The sequence below is a fragment of the Equus przewalskii genome, chromosome 1, assembly GCF_037783145.1.
Source record: "Equus przewalskii isolate Varuska chromosome 1, EquPr2, whole genome shotgun sequence".
Taxonomy (NCBI): Eukaryota; Metazoa; Chordata; class Mammalia; order Perissodactyla; family Equidae; genus Equus; species Equus przewalskii.
The window spans coordinates 129,086,405-129,106,165 of record NC_091831.1 but is presented as its reverse complement, the minus strand read 5'-3'; the positions used below and the strand labels follow the sequence as shown (position 1 = coordinate 129,106,165).

The 19,761-nt window shown below is 44.2% G+C and overlaps 2 protein-coding genes across 4 annotated transcripts in view; one reads left to right on the top strand and one right to left on the bottom strand.

Moving 5' to 3' along the window:
• The window catches only part of APH1B (aph-1 homolog B, gamma-secretase subunit), an 89,173-nt gene that overhangs the window by 36,782 nt on the left and 32,630 nt on the right, over positions 1–19,761 (top strand). The gene's annotated exons all lie outside the window — the stretch shown is intronic.
• Positions 8,584–19,761, bottom strand: part of CA12 (carbonic anhydrase 12) — a 50,124-nt gene continuing 38,946 nt past the window's right edge. Inside the window, exons 8-11 of one of the 2 annotated variants that reach the window (XM_008528941.2) lie at positions 19,109–19,235; positions 13,017–13,049; positions 12,056–12,143; positions 8,584–11,263 (exon numbers count right to left, since the gene is read on the bottom strand). In XM_008528941.2, coding sequence (XP_008527163.2) covers positions 11,191–11,263; positions 12,056–12,143; positions 13,017–13,049; positions 19,109–19,235 — 321 coding nt within the window. In that variant the 3' untranslated portion in view covers positions 8,584–11,190. The remainder of the gene's footprint in view (positions 11,264–12,055; positions 12,144–13,016; positions 13,050–19,108; positions 19,236–19,761) is intronic. The other variant, XM_008528942.2, reaches the window with a different exon arrangement.

Genomic DNA, 19,761 nt, shown 5'->3' with positions numbered 1-19,761 from the left:
ATGAACTCTTTTTTAAATGTTTGGTAGAATTTACCTGTGAAGCCATTTGGTCTTGGACTTTTGTTTGTTGGAAGTTTTTAAATTACTGATTCAATTTCATTGCTAGTAATTGGTCTATTCATATTTTCTATTTCTTCATGATTCCGTTTTGGAAGATTGTGTGTTTCTAAGAATTTATCCATCTCTTCTAGGTTGTCTATTTTTGATTAAAAAAAAAAAACCCTCTCAGCAAACCAGGAATAAAATAGAAATTTCTCTAACTGAAAAGGGGACATCTATGTAAAACCTACAGCTAAGGCCGTACTTAATGATAAAAGACCAAATGCTTTCTCCACTAAGATTAGAAACAAGACAAGGGTGTCCACTGTCACCACATTTATTCAGCATTGTACTGGAGGTCCTAGCCAGTGCAAAAAGACAAGAAAAAGAAATGTTATACAGATTGGAAAGAAAGAAATAAAACTCTTTATTTTCAGATGATATGATTGTCAGTGTAGAAAATCCTAAGGAAGCTACAAAAATGAGACTAGAACTAATTAGTGGATTTAGTAAAGTCATAGGATACAAGGTCAACATACAAAAATCAATTATGTTTCTTTATACAAGCAGCAAACAGTTGGAAATTGAAATTAGCTGGCTCTCTAGGACTAGTTTACTTCTCAAACTATCTGTAGTGAAGGGCCATTTTTAAAAAGAATTCTAATCCATCACAGATCAATACTTTTGTAAAACACAACAAAAATGAATTATTATAAAAATGTGATAAAACAGACATTCAAATTACAAACCCAAATTGTTGTTATTAGAGTCAACAGATGTAAAATTACATTTCAGCAAATAAAACAAGCATGGAGAAAAAGAAAAGAATTATAAAAATGTACACGTTTATTGAAAATGTGTTTATAGGCAGTTAATATAGAATCACTATTACACTTAAAACTTTTTGTTGTTCTGTAATAACTGAACAAAATGTGAATGAGAAGCCGATTCCATATTAAATGCCTATTTAACACACTATGAAAGAATACCCAGTATATCAATATTTAACTTTTTAATGAATTTATGTCCAGTTTTTAAATTTACCTAATCTAGATTAGATTGATAACAATGCTACTTTCAGAGAATAAAACATATCTAAAATATTTCTATGTTTACCCTACTAGATACCAACATATACCATAAATCTACAATAAAGGAAATAGGAAGTTCCAGAAGAGGCCCATCTGTATATGAAAATCTAGTACATAATAAAATTGCCATTTTAAATCAATGGCAAAAGAATCAGCTATTCAATAAGTGGGCTGTTTGATGATTTATTTGATTATATTTGAGGAGGAGGGGAAAGTAAAGCTAGGTGCTTACCTCGCTTTCACTATAAAATAAATCTAGACATTAAAAATTCAAATGCAAAAAATTAAACCATAAAAAAACTAGAAAACAATTAGAATAGTTTCATAATCTTAAGGTGGATAGAGTATTTCTCAGCACTGCACCAAAGTCACAAATCATAAAGGAAAAGAATGGACAGATTTGACTGCATAAAATTTAAAACCGTACAGCAAAAGATACCCTAAACAAAGAAGACTGGGAGAAAAATTTTTGGCGTATATTATAAATAATTGTCATCTCTAATATATAAGAAGCTTCTATAATTAAAAACAATTAATGATTTAGTAAGAAAGTGATCAAAGGACATAAACAGCTAATTCACAGAAAAAAAATACAGTAGCCAATAAACATAAGACAAAATGCTAAACCATTTTAATAGAAGAAATGCAAAACAAGCAAATAATTTTTAGACTGTAAGATTGTAAAAGATGAATAAGATTGATAATATCAAGGGTTGTTGAGCATATGGTGGAAACAGCAGGTTGTGAGAAAGCAAATTAGTACAACCTTTTTGGATGGTAATTTAGCAAACGCTATTATAGCTATAAAATTTTGAGATGTGCATATTTTGAACCAGCAATTCCTTTTCTAGGAATATATCCTATAGAAATACATCCAAGTACACAAGGATCTTATAATAGTCTTGTAACTGTAAGGAATTTGCACCAAATGTCTTTCAATACAGCTTTGCCTCAAAGAGCAGAACACTTTACAGCCATTAAAAAGAATAAGGATATTTTGAATATGTTAGGAAACAAGAGTAAGATATAGACCATTCTTACATTCAACAAATAATTCTTACAGACATTGTGCTAGATATTGAGAATACAAGAGTGAAAATAGACAGGTATGATCCTAGACCTTATGAGCATACCATATATATTCTATCAGTCCATTTTATTAAAAATTTTAAAATATTAAAATATGCACACACATAAAGTCTGGAAAGATAAAACTAAATTGTTAGCAATGACTATTAGGATTTGGGGGACTTTTGGCTTTATACATGATTTAATTATTTGTAATTTTTTTAATGAGCATGTATTATTTATAATAATCAGACAAAACCGTAATCTAAGCATTTCCAAGACTTCTTGTTGTCCTTATTTGAAAAGGTATATCGTTCAAGGCCTTTCACAATCTCACTTCAGCCACTTTTTCCTGCCCCCCACCATTCCCTGCCTTCCCCCAGGACATTCTCAAACATATCCCTGAGGCCTCTACTTAGGATGCACCATGACCTTCACACTTCTGCTCTTGTTTTTTAGCTCCAACCAGAAAACAACCTATACCTCCTCCAAGGTCCTGCTCAAATGTCACTCTGTGTGAAGTCTTTCCTGATTAAATTCAGGAAAGCAAGTGGCTTTTGCTACTGTGATCCCTTAGCATATATTTTTTTAAATCAAGGAATAATTTACATATAATAAAATGCACAGGGGCCAGCTCCATGGCCAAGTGGTTAAATTGGCATGCTCTGCTTTGGCAGCCCAGGGTTTCGCTGGTTCTGATCCTGGGCATGGACGTGGCACCGCTTGTCAGGCCACACTGAGGCGGCGTCCCACATGCTACAACTAGAAGGACCCACAACTAAAATATACAACTAAATACTGGAGGGATTTGGGGAGAAAAAGCTGGAAAAAGAGGAAGAAGATTGGCAACGGTTGTTAGGTGCCAATCTTTAAAAAATAAATACATAAATAAATAAAATTTAAAAAAATAAAAATAAAATGCACAGATTTTAAGTGTACAGTTGGATGACTTTTGACAAATGTGTACACCTGTGTAACCACCACCCCAATCAAGATATAAAACATTTCCTTTTTCCCAGATGGTTCCTTCATGCTCCCTCCTAGTCAATTTGGACTGCTTCCACAGAGGCAACCACTGGTTCCAACTTATGTCACCATAGATTAGTTTCACTTGTTTTGAACTTCATATAAATGGAATACCACAAAATGTAGTCTTTTTTGTCTGACTTCTTTCACCCAACATAATTTTTTGGGATTCATCCATGTTTTTTGTGTATATCAATAATTTGCAGCTTTTTGCTGAATAGTAGTCCATCTTAGGGATATAAAATTTGTACAGCCATTCTTCTGTTGATAGACACGCAGCATTCTTTCCATATTATTCTTCTATATATTATGGTTAGTAGTTTCTGTCTGTCTCCCTAGATGAGGTTGTGATACCAATTATAATCGAATATAGAAACTCTATCTGAATCATGGTTGAATCCCTGTCACTTGATCTGTAACTTGCGGGCAGTAGTTCTTCATTAAATCTTTGCTTTTGTATCAGGAAGTATAAGAAAGAAAGTCAGGTGGAAATTACTTTGAATGATATAAGAGAGATAAAGGAAAACACCATTTCCTTTATTTATAACACTTCTGGCACCAAATGTGTGGGTTTTTTCACACCAAGCAATTCTCCATTTCTTGGTGAACACCAACTGGGTGTTCTACAATTTAACTCAATTCTGATGCTAAGAATTGCCCGGAGTTAGAGCAGACCCCATAGGTTAAGGGCTCAATCCCACAAGACTGCCCCTACTTCAGACACCAGTTGTAAGTCCCAGGTTGTCACCTATACTTCTCGTCGACTGGCTATAAATTGTGGGTTCCCATGACTCTCTCCTTAGGTCTGATTATTGCTAGAACAGCTCACAAAACTCAGAGAAACATTTACTTATGTTTACAGGTTTATTATAAAGGATATTACAGAGGACTCAGATGAACTGCCAGATAGAGATAAATAGGTCAAGGTATGGGGAAGGGGCGCAGAGCTCCCATGCCCTCTCTGGATGCACCACCCTTCCATCACCTCCATTCGTTGGAAGCTCTCTGAAACTCGTTGTTTAGGGTTTTTAATGGAAGTTCTGTTACACAGGCATGATTGATTAAATCATTGGCCATTGGTGATTGAATTTAATTCCCATCCCTTCTTCCCCTCCTAGAGGTCGGGGATGGGGCTGAAAGTTCCAGCCGTCTAATCACATGGTTGGTTTCTCTGGCAACCAGCCTCCCATCATCCAAGCATCATCTCTTTAGCATAAACTTAGTTATGATTTAAAGGGGCTTATTATTAGTAACATTTAGAGGCTCTGTGCCAGGGACCAGGGACGAAGACCAAGTATATATTGCTTATTATATCACAATATCACAGAAGATTAATCCAGATTTCACCCAGTGGCTAAGAGGGAGTGATGAGCTCTTGACCATGCTTGTTCTCCACAGAAAGGATATACCATATTCAGGAAAACTTTTTGAATGGTTATGTGTTAGGTCGTTGGGAAAGAGAGAAACTAAGATGCATGAGATCTGCTGTTGATGTCTAGTTAGCTTGGGAAACTAGTTTCAGCAGATGAATTAGCTGGTTATGTTACCTGCCTCACCAGAAGAGTCTTTGCTTCTTCCAAAGAAGCTGGTCGACTGTCATCACCGACAGTTGCTGTAGAGGTCTCAGTCTGTCCTTGAACCCATCGGCCCTGTGTTGGTTCTCTTCATTGCAGGTAATTAAAAGTTAATGTTTGAAATGAGTGAACTCAAGCAGGAGTAACCACTTTGACTTACACTATCAAGTGGTCATAGCTGGCCACGTGAATAGAGATCACGCTCCTCCCTGGGCTCCCACCCACAGGGTGAGTCCTAGGGAAGTGTGCCAGTCCCGGCCAGTCTCCTTCTAGATGGACCAGGAGGATAAGCTCTGAATGGAAATGCCAGCATGGGGCAGGGAGTCATTTGGCTGTGTGGGGTTTTTTTCCTTTCTTTACAGCTTTGTTGAAATATAATTGATGTAAGATAAATGGCACATATTTAAAGTGTAAAATTTGAACAAGTTTGAAATATCTGGAGAAACCATCACCACAATCAAGATAATGGACATATCCATCACCTCAACAATTTATCATACCCCTTTGTAATCCCTCCATCCCCCACCCACCACCCCCACCTTATCCCAAGGCAACCACTGATCTGCTTTCTGTCACTGTAGTTTAGTTTGCATTTTTTAGAATTTTATACAAATGGAATTACATTGTGTGTATGTGTATTTATTCCTTCTCTCCAGCTCAGCCTTAGGAAGAGAGAAATTTCAATGATTATGTCCTTCGGAATTTGGTTTGCCGAATTAAGAGATGGGTGATATCCTAGGAGCTGAGCTGACTCCTTTGCCTACTTGCAGTTGGCAATTCTTAGTCAGACTTTTCTTGAGCAGAGGCCAGGGTTTAATGTCACCAAGCAGATTAGAGGCAGGAGGTTGTTGACTTTTCAGAAATCATTGGCACAAATGCCTTTAGTGCCTTTAACCTATGGAGTTTTATGAGGTTGTGTCATGATTGAGATAAGCATGGTAAATTCTATTACAAGAAGTTGTTTGCATGTCACCAGAGCTGTAGAGGGTGGACCCCACACTGTCACTGAAGACCCTAGTGCTGCAGGAGCTGTGTGACCTTGGCTTAGCCCAGAGTCAGAGCCCTTGTTTAGTTTCCCACTTACAGGATAGGAGCACTGCTCCCACTTTCCTTGGATTGTTGGATAATGGAGTGAAGGTGCATTGAAGTCAATGGTATACAAGTAGGAGACATTAGTGAATCTCTAGTTGACCTGCAATCATAATGACCTGCTGACCTGGTGGCAATAATTTTTTTTATAGTGAATAATTCCATACCGCAAAGCACTTTGGCCCTTATCTCTGCCCAGTCATTCTATAATGAAAGGGCACGGGTGGGGCATGACAGCCCTCCTCTGTGGTGTGGTCTGGGCCTCACAGCTTCCCCCAATACCCTGCAACAGTTGAATCCGAGCCAGCAGACCATGGAGGGCCATGCACCCCTGCCGGGCCATATCCGATGTGGAGATGGATGGTGATGCCAAAATGGTGCCCACTGTGCAGGTGGCACCTGTACTTCCTGGCAGGTGGCTCCAGAGGTCTCATTGCCTCTTGTAAGCTGGTTTCAAGACTTCTCCTCACACCTCTGAGGAAGGCAACTTGTTCTAACATGAGGGATGGGGCATGGCTAACAATTCAAGAGACTCAGGTTTCCGGCTGTTCACCCCCTTTGGGCTGGAGGGCTCCAGAAAAGTGGAGACACCTTGTCCAGTGTGGGAACATTAGGACTTCAAGGAAATCAGGAGAGGGGTGTTGGGGGTGGGGGAGCAGTTAGCCTCTGGCACCTGGCCAGGGTCCTGCAGCGAGGTCCCCTGCAATTAACCAGGCGCCCTCGTGCCTGCAGCCTGAACTCCCACAAAGGCCCTGGAATGCCCGAGGCTGGAGTCACTACTGAGCGCCTGGACCCTAGGGGGAGGCTGAGGAGTGTGGCTAGTATGGGGAGGGCTGGGGAGCCCCTGTGAGTAAGGGAAAGAGATGGGAGGAGAGGGAGCCGTGCCTAAGGTCTGCTGGTCTGTTTGCTTTGGCCTGATTTTCCATATCCACCTCCCTGGATTCCCTCATCCTCTATCCCCCATCCCCCATCCCCCATCCCCCATCCCTCACTCCCTAAAGCTTTCTTCCAGGGTTTATTTTTGTGAGAAAGTGTTCTAGGTTTAATTCTCTCAAAGGGTATGTCAAAGGAGAAGGTTAGTGTTCCATATCTGCACAGTGGCTGTGCTGGCCACTCGCCACATGTGGCTACTGAGCACTTGGAATGTGGCTAGTGAAACTGAGAAACTGAATTTATTTTATTTCAATAAATTTAAATTTAAAAGCTGATAATTGATTCAGAAGTTTGGAAAACTTCTAAGTGTACTTGGAGCAACTCGAGTATGTGAATCTGCTTTTTCAACTGCAAATTTTATGAAATCTAAATGCAGATCAAATATTTTCAAGGAAAATTTAGCATCTGAATCGAGATGTGTTGTAAGTGTAAAATACACACCAGATTTCAAAGACTTATTATGGAAAAAAGAATGACAATATCTCATATCAAAATATTGATTATATGTTGAAATTGTAGTATTTTTGATATATCAGGTTATATAAAATATGTTGCTAAAAATTAATATCACTGGTTTCTTTTACTTTTTTTTGGCGTGGCTCCTAGAAAGTTTAAAATGTCACATGTCTTGTATTATATTTTATTGTATTTCTATTGCACTGTGCTCCCTAGAGTGTCCATTTATCTGGATTTAGATGAGGAGGTCATAGCCAAGCTGAAGAAGGACTTGAGTCTCCTCTGCCAACCCATGGCTCTCGCCAGCACACTTCCCTGACCATCAACCCAGATAAGTCTTATGTTCAGGGAATGGGGAGAGAAAGGAGATGACTTCTGTTGGTCAATGCTTGCTCCAGAAAGTGCTCCCTCCAGCCTCCCCCCACCCCCACTCCCAGTGGGATGGGAGCCGCTGTAATGAATGAGTGTTCCACAGGAACTCTGCCTCACTCCCCACCTGTCCTCATCCCTGCAAGTGTCTCTGACACCTGGAAGGATGCCAGAGGGGGAGAACTGAAGAATCCTTGTGTTCCAACTGAAGAGACCATCAGAACCTGAAGGAGTTTGTCATGTTTCTCTTCCAAAGCTGGGCCCACCGCTTTATCACCTACTGGAGCAAAATTACCTTTGAACAGTTCGCCTGTCTCGGTCCTAGGGCAACTGAAATGAAAACTGGAAGCTTTTTGAAACCACTCAAACAAACAATGATGGCGCCTACGTGTAACCTTCACAGACTGCTTCCTTTAGCAAACTAGAATGTGAAATCTGGATTTAGACAAAAGATTATATGGAGGATGATAGCATGTTTTGCAAAAAGGATCCACAATAAGGTAGCAGTCCCATAACCAAAAGAGGCTAAAACCTGCTAGGTACAATACCTGATAGAGTAAAAAGAGACATAAGCCTCGTTCCCTATATTCAGGTCACTTTGGTTAGGAATGTCTCCATCTTTTCCATCCATCTATTCAAATCTGACTTATGCTTCAGGGCCCAGCTCCGATCCCCTCTTCTCCTTGAGCCTTTCCCTGATTTCCTCTGGACTTCCAGCTCTACTAACTAGGCAGCTGTGTGGCCTGGGGCTGCACATGCCATAGGCCTCCGTCCTCGTAAAATGATTAAGTACATCAGTGTGTTTTCCTTCGGAGCCAGTTTCTAAGACCTGGATGCAAATAACATTATTCTTCCTTCTGATCAGTTACCTATCAGCATAGGGAACTACGAAGGACTTTGCCAATAGCAGTGCTTTACCCTCACCTCCACAATTTACGTCTGATGTGAAAAACATTTTATTTATAATTTCTCATATTTACAGTGGATGTCTTCATTACAGTCATTCTTACAATAAATACAGAAGTGCTAAAGGGACCGTCATCACAGTGGCCTATGGTCCATCCGAGGCACAGGGACGGAGGGGTGCTACAGACCCCGGTGCTTCCTAAGGGCCAGTCAGGAGGCCTCCAGAGAGTTTAGTGAAGGGGTGAAGAATTTAAGGTAAAATTTAAGGTAAAAATAAAGAGGAATTTAAGAGCTTGAAGTGGGATTAACGTCAATGCAGCAAAATCCTAGAATATGTTTTAAGGAAACAGGTATATATAAAAAAACAGATTTTTACCATTTTTACCAGATGATACTAAAGAACAAAACAAAGAGACTCAAGATCTCCCATTAGTGAGAGGCAAAGAAGCCAGAGCTTTCCCTGTGTCCCTCCCCCAGCCTGGGCCTTGTGTTTGTTATCTCCACCTGCCCTGCCCCCAGCACAGTGCCTGAGCTCTTTGAGGGGTGAAGGCAAGGCAACGGAGCTTCACGTCCCACAGCCCTGGTTTCCTTTAGTAGCGACTGGTTCAATGGAATGAGTGAGAACCTGGAGAAAGGTTTCCCAATTCCAAAGCTGGATCCTCAGGAGTCCTGTAGGATTAACAAGGAAGTTGACAGTGTGGATTCTTGTAGCCTTCTGTCTGCCTCCCTGGTTTTGATTGTCACAACTCCAAGGACCGAGAGCCTGGGCTGTGCTGAGGTGGAAGAGGGCAGGAGAAATGCCACTGTTTTCACCACCCAGTAAATCTCCCTTTTTATGAACAGCCATTGTTCCAGGTACAATCATCTCTCACAAAATTTGTCCATAAAAGGTGTAGAGAGCTTCTTCAAGAGACAGTCCCACAGCTCTGGAGTGGTTTATGTTGGTTTCTGATTGGCAACTTTGGGCTGAGGCCAAGAAAGCATCACCTAATCCACATGGCTTGGTCATGAGGGTTGTCCCTGCTGTCATTTGATCAGCATCAAGCGTGCTAATGGCAAAGCCAGGCTTTAATGCCACCCCAGGCTCCAAGGCTGTCAGAGGTCTTTTGTACACATATGTCTGAGTCTCCGTTAGGTCATTTGTAGCTCTGCCTAACAAGCTGCAAAGACATAGGGCTTGTCATCACTACAAAAAGTTGTGACAGTGGAGAAGGGAGAAGACTTCTCAGAATTAGATGGAGGAGTGGAAGGAAAAAGATGATAAACCTATGCTTCAAGAGGACATTCTATGCTCGCAGCATGAGGCTATAAATGAGAACGTTCTCTGTGAACTTTGGGGTGCTAGCCCTGAGAGGCTGGTGAAGGAGGCTCCTTCTCAGGCCTGGAACTAACTCATTTCCAAGAGGCTCTCACATCTATGGGAGGAGAATGAAAAAGGAGTTAAGTCTTCTCAGAAATTTCTCTGTGACTTGGGGAGAAGACCATGAAGAATCTTTGTAACAATTCATTATTATTGGTTCCTAAATACCGTGATGCCAGCCCCTGCACAGATAAGTTCCTGCTTTTATAGCTTGAAAATATATTTTAACTAAGCCGTGACTCCGCATCTTCAAAGTCAGAGAAGTAGGTGAGTTCCAATTCCAGGTTGACAGTAGGAACACTGCAAAGGGAGCAGAAATGAATTGGGCAAGAGAGACAAAGCTCTTCAGTCATTTTGCTTCTGCTTATTTCTTCTAGATCCAAAAGCAGTTTGGGTCATCTCAAAGCTCACGTCTACTCTAAGAGAGAGAAAGCAGCAACACATTTTCAGAGAACAGCCTAATTATTTATAAAATCTGTAGAGTATAAAACATAACTTCCCTGCTGACAGGAAGTTGGGTTTGGGCTTAATATTCTGTCCTCCTCACACGTATGGCTTGACAAACAATTTCTGATTCCAATTCTGATTCCAAAGTGATACTCTTCCAGACCGTAGATGTCTTCTCGTTCTCTCTCTCAGGTCCATCAATGCCTCTTGAGCCAAAGGACAGGACTTGGAAAATGCCTCTAATATAGTCGAAGTATATCTCTTGTTTTCTTTTTCTCTCTGACATCTTGACCCTTCCTGTATCACACCTTCCCCCTCAGTTGTAAGGTCAGACTAAAGGCTTTGTCATAGCAGAAAGAAATCAGAGGAAGACAACAACCCTTCCCTGAGGAAAGAAACTGAATCTCAAAAGCAAAACCTAAGCAGAGACTGCACATTCTGGTCTGAAAGTTTGGACAAAAAGCAGAATTTCCAGGACACTTGAAACAACACTTGAGTGAACCCGTGGATGAAAGTGTCTTCCAACCCAAACAGCCCCCAGCAGGTGACTTGGTTTGTGCCCCCAGAATCCAGACCACTTAATGGTCTCACACAGGTGACACAAACAGCTCAGAGTTCCCACCTCCTGGGCAAGCTCTTCCCATCCACGGATCACACTGGGGGTGGCCATGGCATCAGGATGGCAGGGCACCCAACTAGAGGCCCCTCCAGGGTCTAGGGTATTTGCAGATTGAGCTTCAGAGAACTCTGGTGTTTCAGATGTCCAGGGAGCCACAGTGTGTAGCATCCAAAGCAAAGTTCTTCCTTGGACGTGCCTGGGAGTGCCCAGGCCTCAGGCGTGGGCCTCAGTCTCCGTCTTGATGGCCAGTTTGTAAATGACTCCTTTGTTGTCACCCTTTTTGCTACTGGAACAGGCAGAACACATGAATCATGTTAGTCAAAGAGGTGAGAGAGCCAGAGAGCAGCCTGAATCAGCTATGGAATGAGGCAAGTTTTAGAGGTCAGAATTCTGCTCTTGAGGGCCTTTCCCCAATTCTGTTGGTCTTGGGAGGGAATGTCCCCCAAATAAAGCATTAACCAAAGTGGAACCTGTTCATTTTCCAACTGTTCTCTTTAACACCTGACAATACCAGACCTGCATTTTGAAGGTCTCATTACTGCTCCCACTTCAAACCTTTGATTCCATAACAGGGTTCCTGGTAACCTTTTTTTTTATACTAGGAAAAATAAATTAGGTTTTAGGAAAAACCAGACATGACGATAAAAACATGCTCAAAGGACATTAATACTAATGTGAATGAGAAATCAGGTTTTCTTTCACTTTTTTCTTTTTGTATTCATAGAAGAAAAACCAGATGTAAAGATTTTGGAAAGAAGACAGCCTTGCTGCGTGTGTTTAGGCAAACAGGACCTCCTCCCAAATCAAGAGACTTGTCCAAAGTCATTAGCTAATTAGCAGTGGCAGCAAGGCGGGCAGACACACCTCCAACTCTGAGCACAATGACCCTTGAACGACCAGCAGCCAGTGTCTCCTGCAAAGGAGGCCTGGGGCAGTGGTGGCTGGGAAACAGCACTCCCAGGATAAGTGCTGGTAGAGGTGACAGGGGCTCTTCACTCTGCAGGCTGCCTTCCCAGACAGATCGATCCTCATGAACACATAAGCCTCCCACTCCCATTTCCAACCAAAACCGGCTCACCTCTTCTTCCTTCTGAAAAGCCAAATGGACACTGCCAGGACAATACAGATGCCAAGAACACCAGCCAGGGCCACCGAAAGAATGATGCCTGGTGAAAAGGCAGTGAACACACATTACTTTCCTCCCTTCCCCTTCACCTCATCCCATAGCACACAGGTGTGAAGCCAAGTGACAGCTGCATAATGATCCACAGAAAGGTATAATTTGCCCATCTGTGTCCTCAGGTTCTGGTCTTTGGCTTAGCAGGACTGGCTGCAGGACTTAGAGGGGGCCATTTGCAAACTGTAGTGATTCTCCAGCAAGGATTCTCAAACTTGCACCAGGATCATCTGAAGAGCTTGTTTAAAATGTAGAGTTTTTTTGAGCCCAACACTCAGAGACTTTGATTAACTATCAGTTTGGAGTGGGGCCTCAGACTCTGCTGGCTTACCAAACACCTCTAATTGATGCTGCTGTATGTGGTCCATGAACCACACTTTGAGAAACCCTGGGCTACAGATCAAGAACTTACTCGATCTTTGCTTGCTGGATTTGAGGCCCATTGAGATGACTCTTTATCAGCTTTGCCCCCAAGTTCTCTTGCATAGTCCTAAGCAGTCCAAAACAACCAGGGCCTGTTGTCAAGGTCACCTAGCCAGTCACCCATCTTGCACACTGGGCTCAGGCATGTGTTTAGGCAGTGGCCACCCACCGTGGCCAACAGAAGGTCTTGGATAGGCTCTTTAAATGTGCACATGCTGTAGAGTGATTAGGTCTTTCATTAGGGGAGCATTTGATTGGCAGTTCATCTTTGAATCAGAGAGTGACTTGAGGGTAAGATCCACAGCGAGGATAGGGCCAGGAGCTAGTGTGACAGCACAGAGAAGCAGAGAAGATGGGCTGGAAGTATCACAGGCTCAGACCACACCAAGAATCACAGTGATTACCCAGCTGCAGCATGCACGGCCTGCCGGCCACATACCCAGACTCAGTCCTGTGGAGGTAGGGTCTTGCACTTTAAAGGGGAGAGGAAAAGATTGGAAATTAACTGAGTCAAACCGTGGTGGACTTGACAGTGTGCTGAGCAAAGCCCTACCTTTTGTTTGGTTGGAGGTACGTGTCTTATGCAGACCTTCTGGGAGTGGCCACCCTTGGCTCAGGTGACTGCCTACTGGGTAGAGGGAATTGCCCACCTAGGGAATTCACATCATGACCCTTCTTTCTAATGCTCCTTTAGCACTGCAGTCTCTTTGCTAGGCAGGACTTCAATTTTTAATACAAAGTGGCCAAAGCGGAAGGTGAGGAAAGGTAAGAATCAGAGTCTACCTGAGCAGGCTGTTCTCTCTTCTCTGGTATCTACTCTGCTTCCTTAGCAAGGAACATGCCAGGTTCTGGCTGGCTGGCAGAGCTTAGTTGGAACCTGTCATCAGACTTCTGACCCAGTCTTGTTGTTATGGTCTGGTTCTATTTTTGCTGTGGCCCCACTGGACAAACTGAAGAAAACCCTCCACCATGCATCCGCCTCCCTTCTCTGCTACATGGAACCAGAGGACTGTGGCTTCTCCCAGTGAGTTATTGTTGGGCATGAATGAGGTGAGTTAAGAGTCCTCAGTGGGGCTGAAATAGTACCCGGCTATCTAAGGTGAAGTCCCATAGTCAGCCCACTAGGGACTTCATTCAGGGAGGCTCATGGATGAGCCCATCTAGTTGAGTATGATAGAGGAGCCCAGTCATGAAGCCCTCCTGGGTCATCCGCAGCCTGCTTCTTCCAGGCTCTTAGAACTACTCCCCATCCTCCCAATCAGGTCCTCCATCTAAAGAAAGTCTCTGTTTACAATACCCTCTTGTTTGGTGGCTTTCTGATCTCAGTAGAAACTTCTAGTGGGTGTGTGTGTGTGTGTGCGTGAGAAGGGGTGTGTGTGTGGGTTTGGGTGTATACTAGTTTCAGTTCACATTGGAAGCCAGAGTTATGCAGATGGTGGCCACCCAGCCTGACACACAGGAGAGCCTATTCCTATAGAGCTCACTGTGGCAATTGAGACCCTGGGAGAGCCCTGACCGAGTGTGAGATGCCAGCAGAGAGCCAGGGCCTTACCCTTGGGGTGCTTGACACCCCAGAGGACCAGACCTGAGCCTGCAGGGTGAGGTTTTGCTCACCCCTCTTCTGTCATGTGGCCAGAGTCTGGCTGATTCCCTAGGAGCCATCAGCCTGTGTCCTTTCCCTGCTGTCCTCTTCCACAGCCACATATTGAGCCTGCAGCTTCCCTGGTTCAAGACCAGCCCCAGGGAGTCCCTGGTCTGGCTTCCCCGGGTGGCCCCAGGCTGTTGTGAAGACACACAGAGCTGGTATGGAGAGGAGCTGTCCACAAACGACAGGGTGGCCTGTTCTCTCTGCTCTTGCCGGCCAAAACCAGCAGCCCCTGGCCTCCCAAGCGGCAGAGAGAGTGGCTCCCCTGGCCAGATTCCCTGCCCCAGGCCTCTTGTAACCTGAACACAAGGAGCAATCTGTACCTTTGGGGAGACGCTCAGGACATGAGACCTGGGGAGAGTGTCAAGTGTTTTGTACAGCACATGCTCTGTTCCCTGTGTAGCCTGTGGCCTTTACACAGTGTAATTTGGTATTTTGGGGGCCTTTTTTTTAAGGTACCTAGAAGCCTTGGTGCTTAAGATCTTAAAAACAACCACCACCACCACCACAAGAACCCAACTAGTTCTGGTTTCTTTTCCAAGCCTTTTGATGAACTATACTTTTGTTCTTTGTTCCTAAAGCGCCAGGTGCTTATGGTACCAAAGCAGTTCCCACCATATGAGACTATTACTAGTAAGCCTAACCACTTGGCTAAGCCGTCCAAACTGGACAGTTTCTGAAGTCGTTGCTTTCACAGTCACCTCAACCATCCTGTGAGCCCCACAGGCCCCCAGACAGCTGAGCAGCCCGACTCCGTGGCTGGAGAAGGTGCCCCCAACCTATGGTCTTAGAGAGCTGAGCAAAGTCTACTGAGAGCAAGGCCCCAGGGGTGGGACTTTTCTCAAGAGCACATGACCTAGATTGGCAGCTTATCTGCAGGGAGAGTCTGGCTTTCCTGGTTCACTGAGGAGTGCTCTTGGCTGTATTGGGCCCTATAAACAATAGCCTAATTTAACCCAGGGCTCTAACCAGGGCTTCTTGCTCCTGGACAACCACTTTTTGGGGTCTAAATTGCCTCTCTTTGGAAACAATGAAATGAGACCAAGCATCCATGAAGACAAGGAAAACCCCAGAAACTGGGACAGATGCTTTACAGGCAAGACTTTGATGCAGCAAAAACCAAGTTGCTTGACTGGGCAAGGAAAGAGCATAAGGCACTAAAGAAGAGGAATGGCAGTGAGACTGTCACCTAATAAGCATTCTACCCCTCAGGAAGCCCACAGCAGGAATGTTGTTGGGATGCTGTGCCCTGTCAATTGAGACAGCACCAACCATCACAGAAGTGGGGCTTCGCTGCAGAGCTGGACAAAGCCCACAGGGCTTGGAGGCAGATGCTCAAGCATCTGGTAACTAAAGGGAGAGGGATTTGTATACTTCTCTTAAAGGTGAATAATTGTCTCTTATCTACTTCTCTTAGCCTCAGATCTACCCAATTATATAAGAATATATACTCAAATTCTAAAGGAAGATGGAGAACAGAGTTTCTCTTGGTTTTGGTTGTTCTACTTCAGTAACTCCACCCTTACTGTTTCGGCAATAATCATCAACAAACTGAAAATGTCATGCTGTAACCGAATAAAGACCAGGGCATGTGATATAAAACTCTAGAATCCTGTGATATGAGTGAAAAAAATCAGTCTGGACCTAGGAAAGTCATTGTACAATTCCTGGGGCAATGGTTCTCAATCGGGGGCAATTTTCCCCTCCTCCCCCGGAGACATTTGGCAATGTCTGGAGACATTTTAGCTGTCAAGAAATAGGGGGATGCTATTGGCATCTAGTGGGTGAGGCCAAGGATGCTGGTAATGCTACAATGCACAGGACAGCCCCCCACAACGAGAATTATCCAGCCCCAGATGTCAGTAGTGCCAAGGTTGAGAAATCCTGCCCTAGGGCTAAGTCATAGTTAGACCATTTACCTCTTAAGGACAGAAACCAAGTTCTGTATTCCTTTTCTGAGAACAGTTGAGGAAACAGCAGGGTCATGTTAAATGATTCAGTCCCAATTGTCCCAATTTGGTTAAACCTCAGATCCTCCTCTCAAAGTCCATGCACTTTCTCTTCTAGAGGATTTCCTTAACAGAAACCTGGCAGAATTTTCTAAGTCCGTTGTTCTTGTTAACTTCCAGAGAAAACCCTAAATAAACCACACCCTAATTACAAACATGCGTCAGTGGAAGAGTGTACAAATAGTGAGTCCAAATTGCTCAAGGTTCACGCTGACGAACAGGCTCACCCCCTAAACCTGAAAGGGCATATTACGGTCTGAGGCCTGCTCCAAGTTGGTGTGAGGGGGCCCTCCTGAATGCGGGCGCCCCTGGGGGCATGAGGTTTGGGGCTTCATTCCTTTGGGCTGCCTCCTCATTGCTCCTTGGGAAACAGCCTGTTTGCTGCCTGCATCTTTGGGAAGTGAGAGGGAGGGAGAATTCTGGCCAAGTTTCCATAATCAGCCTGCAAATGAACAGGTTTGCCTTGGATTACCACAGATTCTCACTCCAGGGAGAGAGCTGGGCCCAGCCTGGGCTCTTGGAAACAGCAGCCCTGGGTGAGCCATGCAGGACGGACACAGCGGTAAAGCTGCCTTTGGGCTCTGATCTTGAGGTCCTAAGCCAGGAGTCAGTCTGCAGGCGTCTGCTGAGAGGCCCCTCCACCCCCCAGCCACGCTGGGAAGGTCTGCAGAAGCGCTCTGCCACCTGCCCCACTGCACTGCCTGACCGATCTAAGAAGACGGCTAATTATTCCCAACGCCACAGTCCAGCGTTAGAAGAGGGGGTTAATTTGGATGTCAGACTCAAGTTCCTGCATGGTTTCTTCTGATTTCTTGTAACTGCCCTCAAATACTGTCCCTGCAGCATAAAGTCAGGATGGACAGTTGTTAGTGTCCACTTAGGATCATAACATGTTAGCATTGAAAGGACTGACTAGCTCTCCTAGTCCAACCTGTCATTTTATGGCTGAGGAAACTAAGTCCAAAGAAGGGACATGATTTGCCCACATCTTACAGCCAGGAGGAAACCAAGTGAGGCCTTGAACCGAGGTCTCCTGACTGTAGGGGCAGGATCTGTCCCCTTATCCCCTGTGACTATAGACTAGCCCAGAGAACAGAGCTGATTATTATTCTTGAATTCTAAGCAAAATTCTACCTGGTCTATGTGGTCAAAGTCCCTTATCTCCTGGCAGAGTTTTTATGTTTTTTATTTTATTTAAGAGTTGCAGTATTTCCATTTAACCCTTGATTACTACATACTCCATTTAGAAGAATGGGAAAAGAGAATGTTACATCCAGAATAGATCACGAAGGGATAATTCTGTACATTTGAGGCATTTGCTACAAAAGAAGCTGGCCATCATCATCATAATATACATTCTCAATTTTTAGGAAGGGCCATTGTTCACAGATTCAGTTTTCAGACCAGGAAACTGAGGGAAAGAGGGAAATTACCTTAACTAGTGGTCTCTGGAGAGGAGAACACAAAAGACAAATTCTTGAGCAGTTCTTGATTAAGTGACTGACAGAGGACATAATTCTGACCATATCCATGGGTCAGTACAGAAGGGTATGTTTCTAAAGGTTTCAGGCAAGGACCTTGAGTACAAACTCCCTATTTTCAACTAGGCTTAGTAGGTGATAGTTATAATCTCACACAATAAGAAAGGTACAAAAAAATGTGCACCAGGTGAGACGAGGAGAGCTGACTCTCTGACAAGGGGGTTAACAGGGTCATCTTTAATATGAACACCTGGCCCAATTTGGTCACAAGTGATGCAAGGGGATAAAGTGGAACTTCATGGACCTACCTTGCTTCTGACCACTCAAGATCCCCAAGAGCAGCTCAAGAATCTACAGTGAGAAAGTGAACTTGGAGGTTGGAAGAAGGGTGTGGGCTGCAAAAGTGTTCCCTCACCCCTGTCCCCTGGACTCCCAGCTTCCAGCAGTATTGATGTAGGTACTGAGCAAGTAAAGACGCTAAATGTCCTTCTGGGGAGTTATGGTTACAGATTTTAAAAGAAGAACCAAGCCTTCATAGCATTAGGAATAAACCAAACTATTAAGCTTCATTCCGTGTAGATCCTGTGTGTCCGTGTTCATGCAGGCTTCAAGGAGATGAGAGAAAAAGGCAGTGAAGGAGGATGCTTTCTTGCCTCATGGGCCTGCCACATTAGACCATGAACTGCCTGTGGCCATGGATGTAGGTTATGCCCACTTTCTAAAACCTTATAAAGGAGCATCCCTGGATGGTGGTGGTGGTGGTGCCATGAATCACTTGGCAAGGCCAAAGATGAACCTTGATGCCAAGAAAGCCTAGGATAAGAAGTGAGAAGTTTGATCTCATGAAAAGGGTGGTATCATGTGGCTTAGGAGAGGGGGTAGTTCTTTAGAGCAGAGAGGTCCCCAAGAACATCTTCTCTTTCCCATCTGTGGGAGACTCCTGGACTTAATGAGGGCTCTGGTCCATACGCCTGGAGGCCCTGGCTTGGCTTCCCTGCAAAGGCTCAGGGAAGTCAAGAGCAGTGAAGGGAGACCCAAGTAAACCCGCACAGAATTCAACTACAATTCAGTCTTCACTGATTTTGTCTCTCATTTGATTGTTGAAAATAGCTTTCAAATTGCTTTCTCTGTAGCCTCCCACGCCTCCAATATAGTCTGCTTAGATACACTAATTTTTCTTTTTTTTGCAGTTGAAACTATAATCTTGTCACCCTTTGTTCAAACATCTTCTGTAACTCCCCGTCACCCATTCCTCACGTACCCTGGTTCCCTTGGCAGCCACAGTGCTCTTAACCTCCTAAGGGCATTGGTGACAAAGACCGAGGGCAGAGTACCTGACTTCATATAAAACAGACATCTTGGCGCCACACTCCCCACAAACACTGCATCTCCTCACCTTCTCGGAAGGAGACGTACACCAGCCTCTCATCAAACTTCTGGACATGCCGGAAGTTGTTGGTCATTTCTCTGGGGGATGGGTCATCCACGTGTGTGCAGTACAGAGCTGTCTCCAGATCCAGCAGCTGTGGGGGGAAGAGCAGAAACACGCCGGGCGGAGAGAATGACGCTCCCTTGCCTGGCCTCAAGGAGGAAAACACTGCCAGCTCTCAACTCTCACACTTGGGAGAAGCATCTGGAACCAGCCCCTGTGGTGCTTGGTGGGAAACATGTTAGAAAGCAGTGGGAAAGCCAGAGAACTGCTTCCCTCCCCTACAGGTGTCTGGGTGACTGGGCACCAGGCCTGCTGGGTCTGTCTGCCCACCGCTTGAGGCTGGAGTCCTGGAGACGGTTAGGGCTGTTAACTCCTGATGAGCCCTGAAACCTGCCCGGCAGGGAGGGAAACCTGGGGTGGAGGAGGGGCTCCTCAGCCTCCCACAGCACTGCATTCCTCTCATGAGTCTGAATTAGAACCCAGCTCTAAAGCAGAGGGGACTGGGGGCTTGTTCTGATAGTCCCATCAAAAGGAATAAAAAGACAGAGGCAAGAGTTTCCTAGGTCGGCTGACTGCTCGTTCCGCGGAATTCTCATACACCCACATAGATTATATAA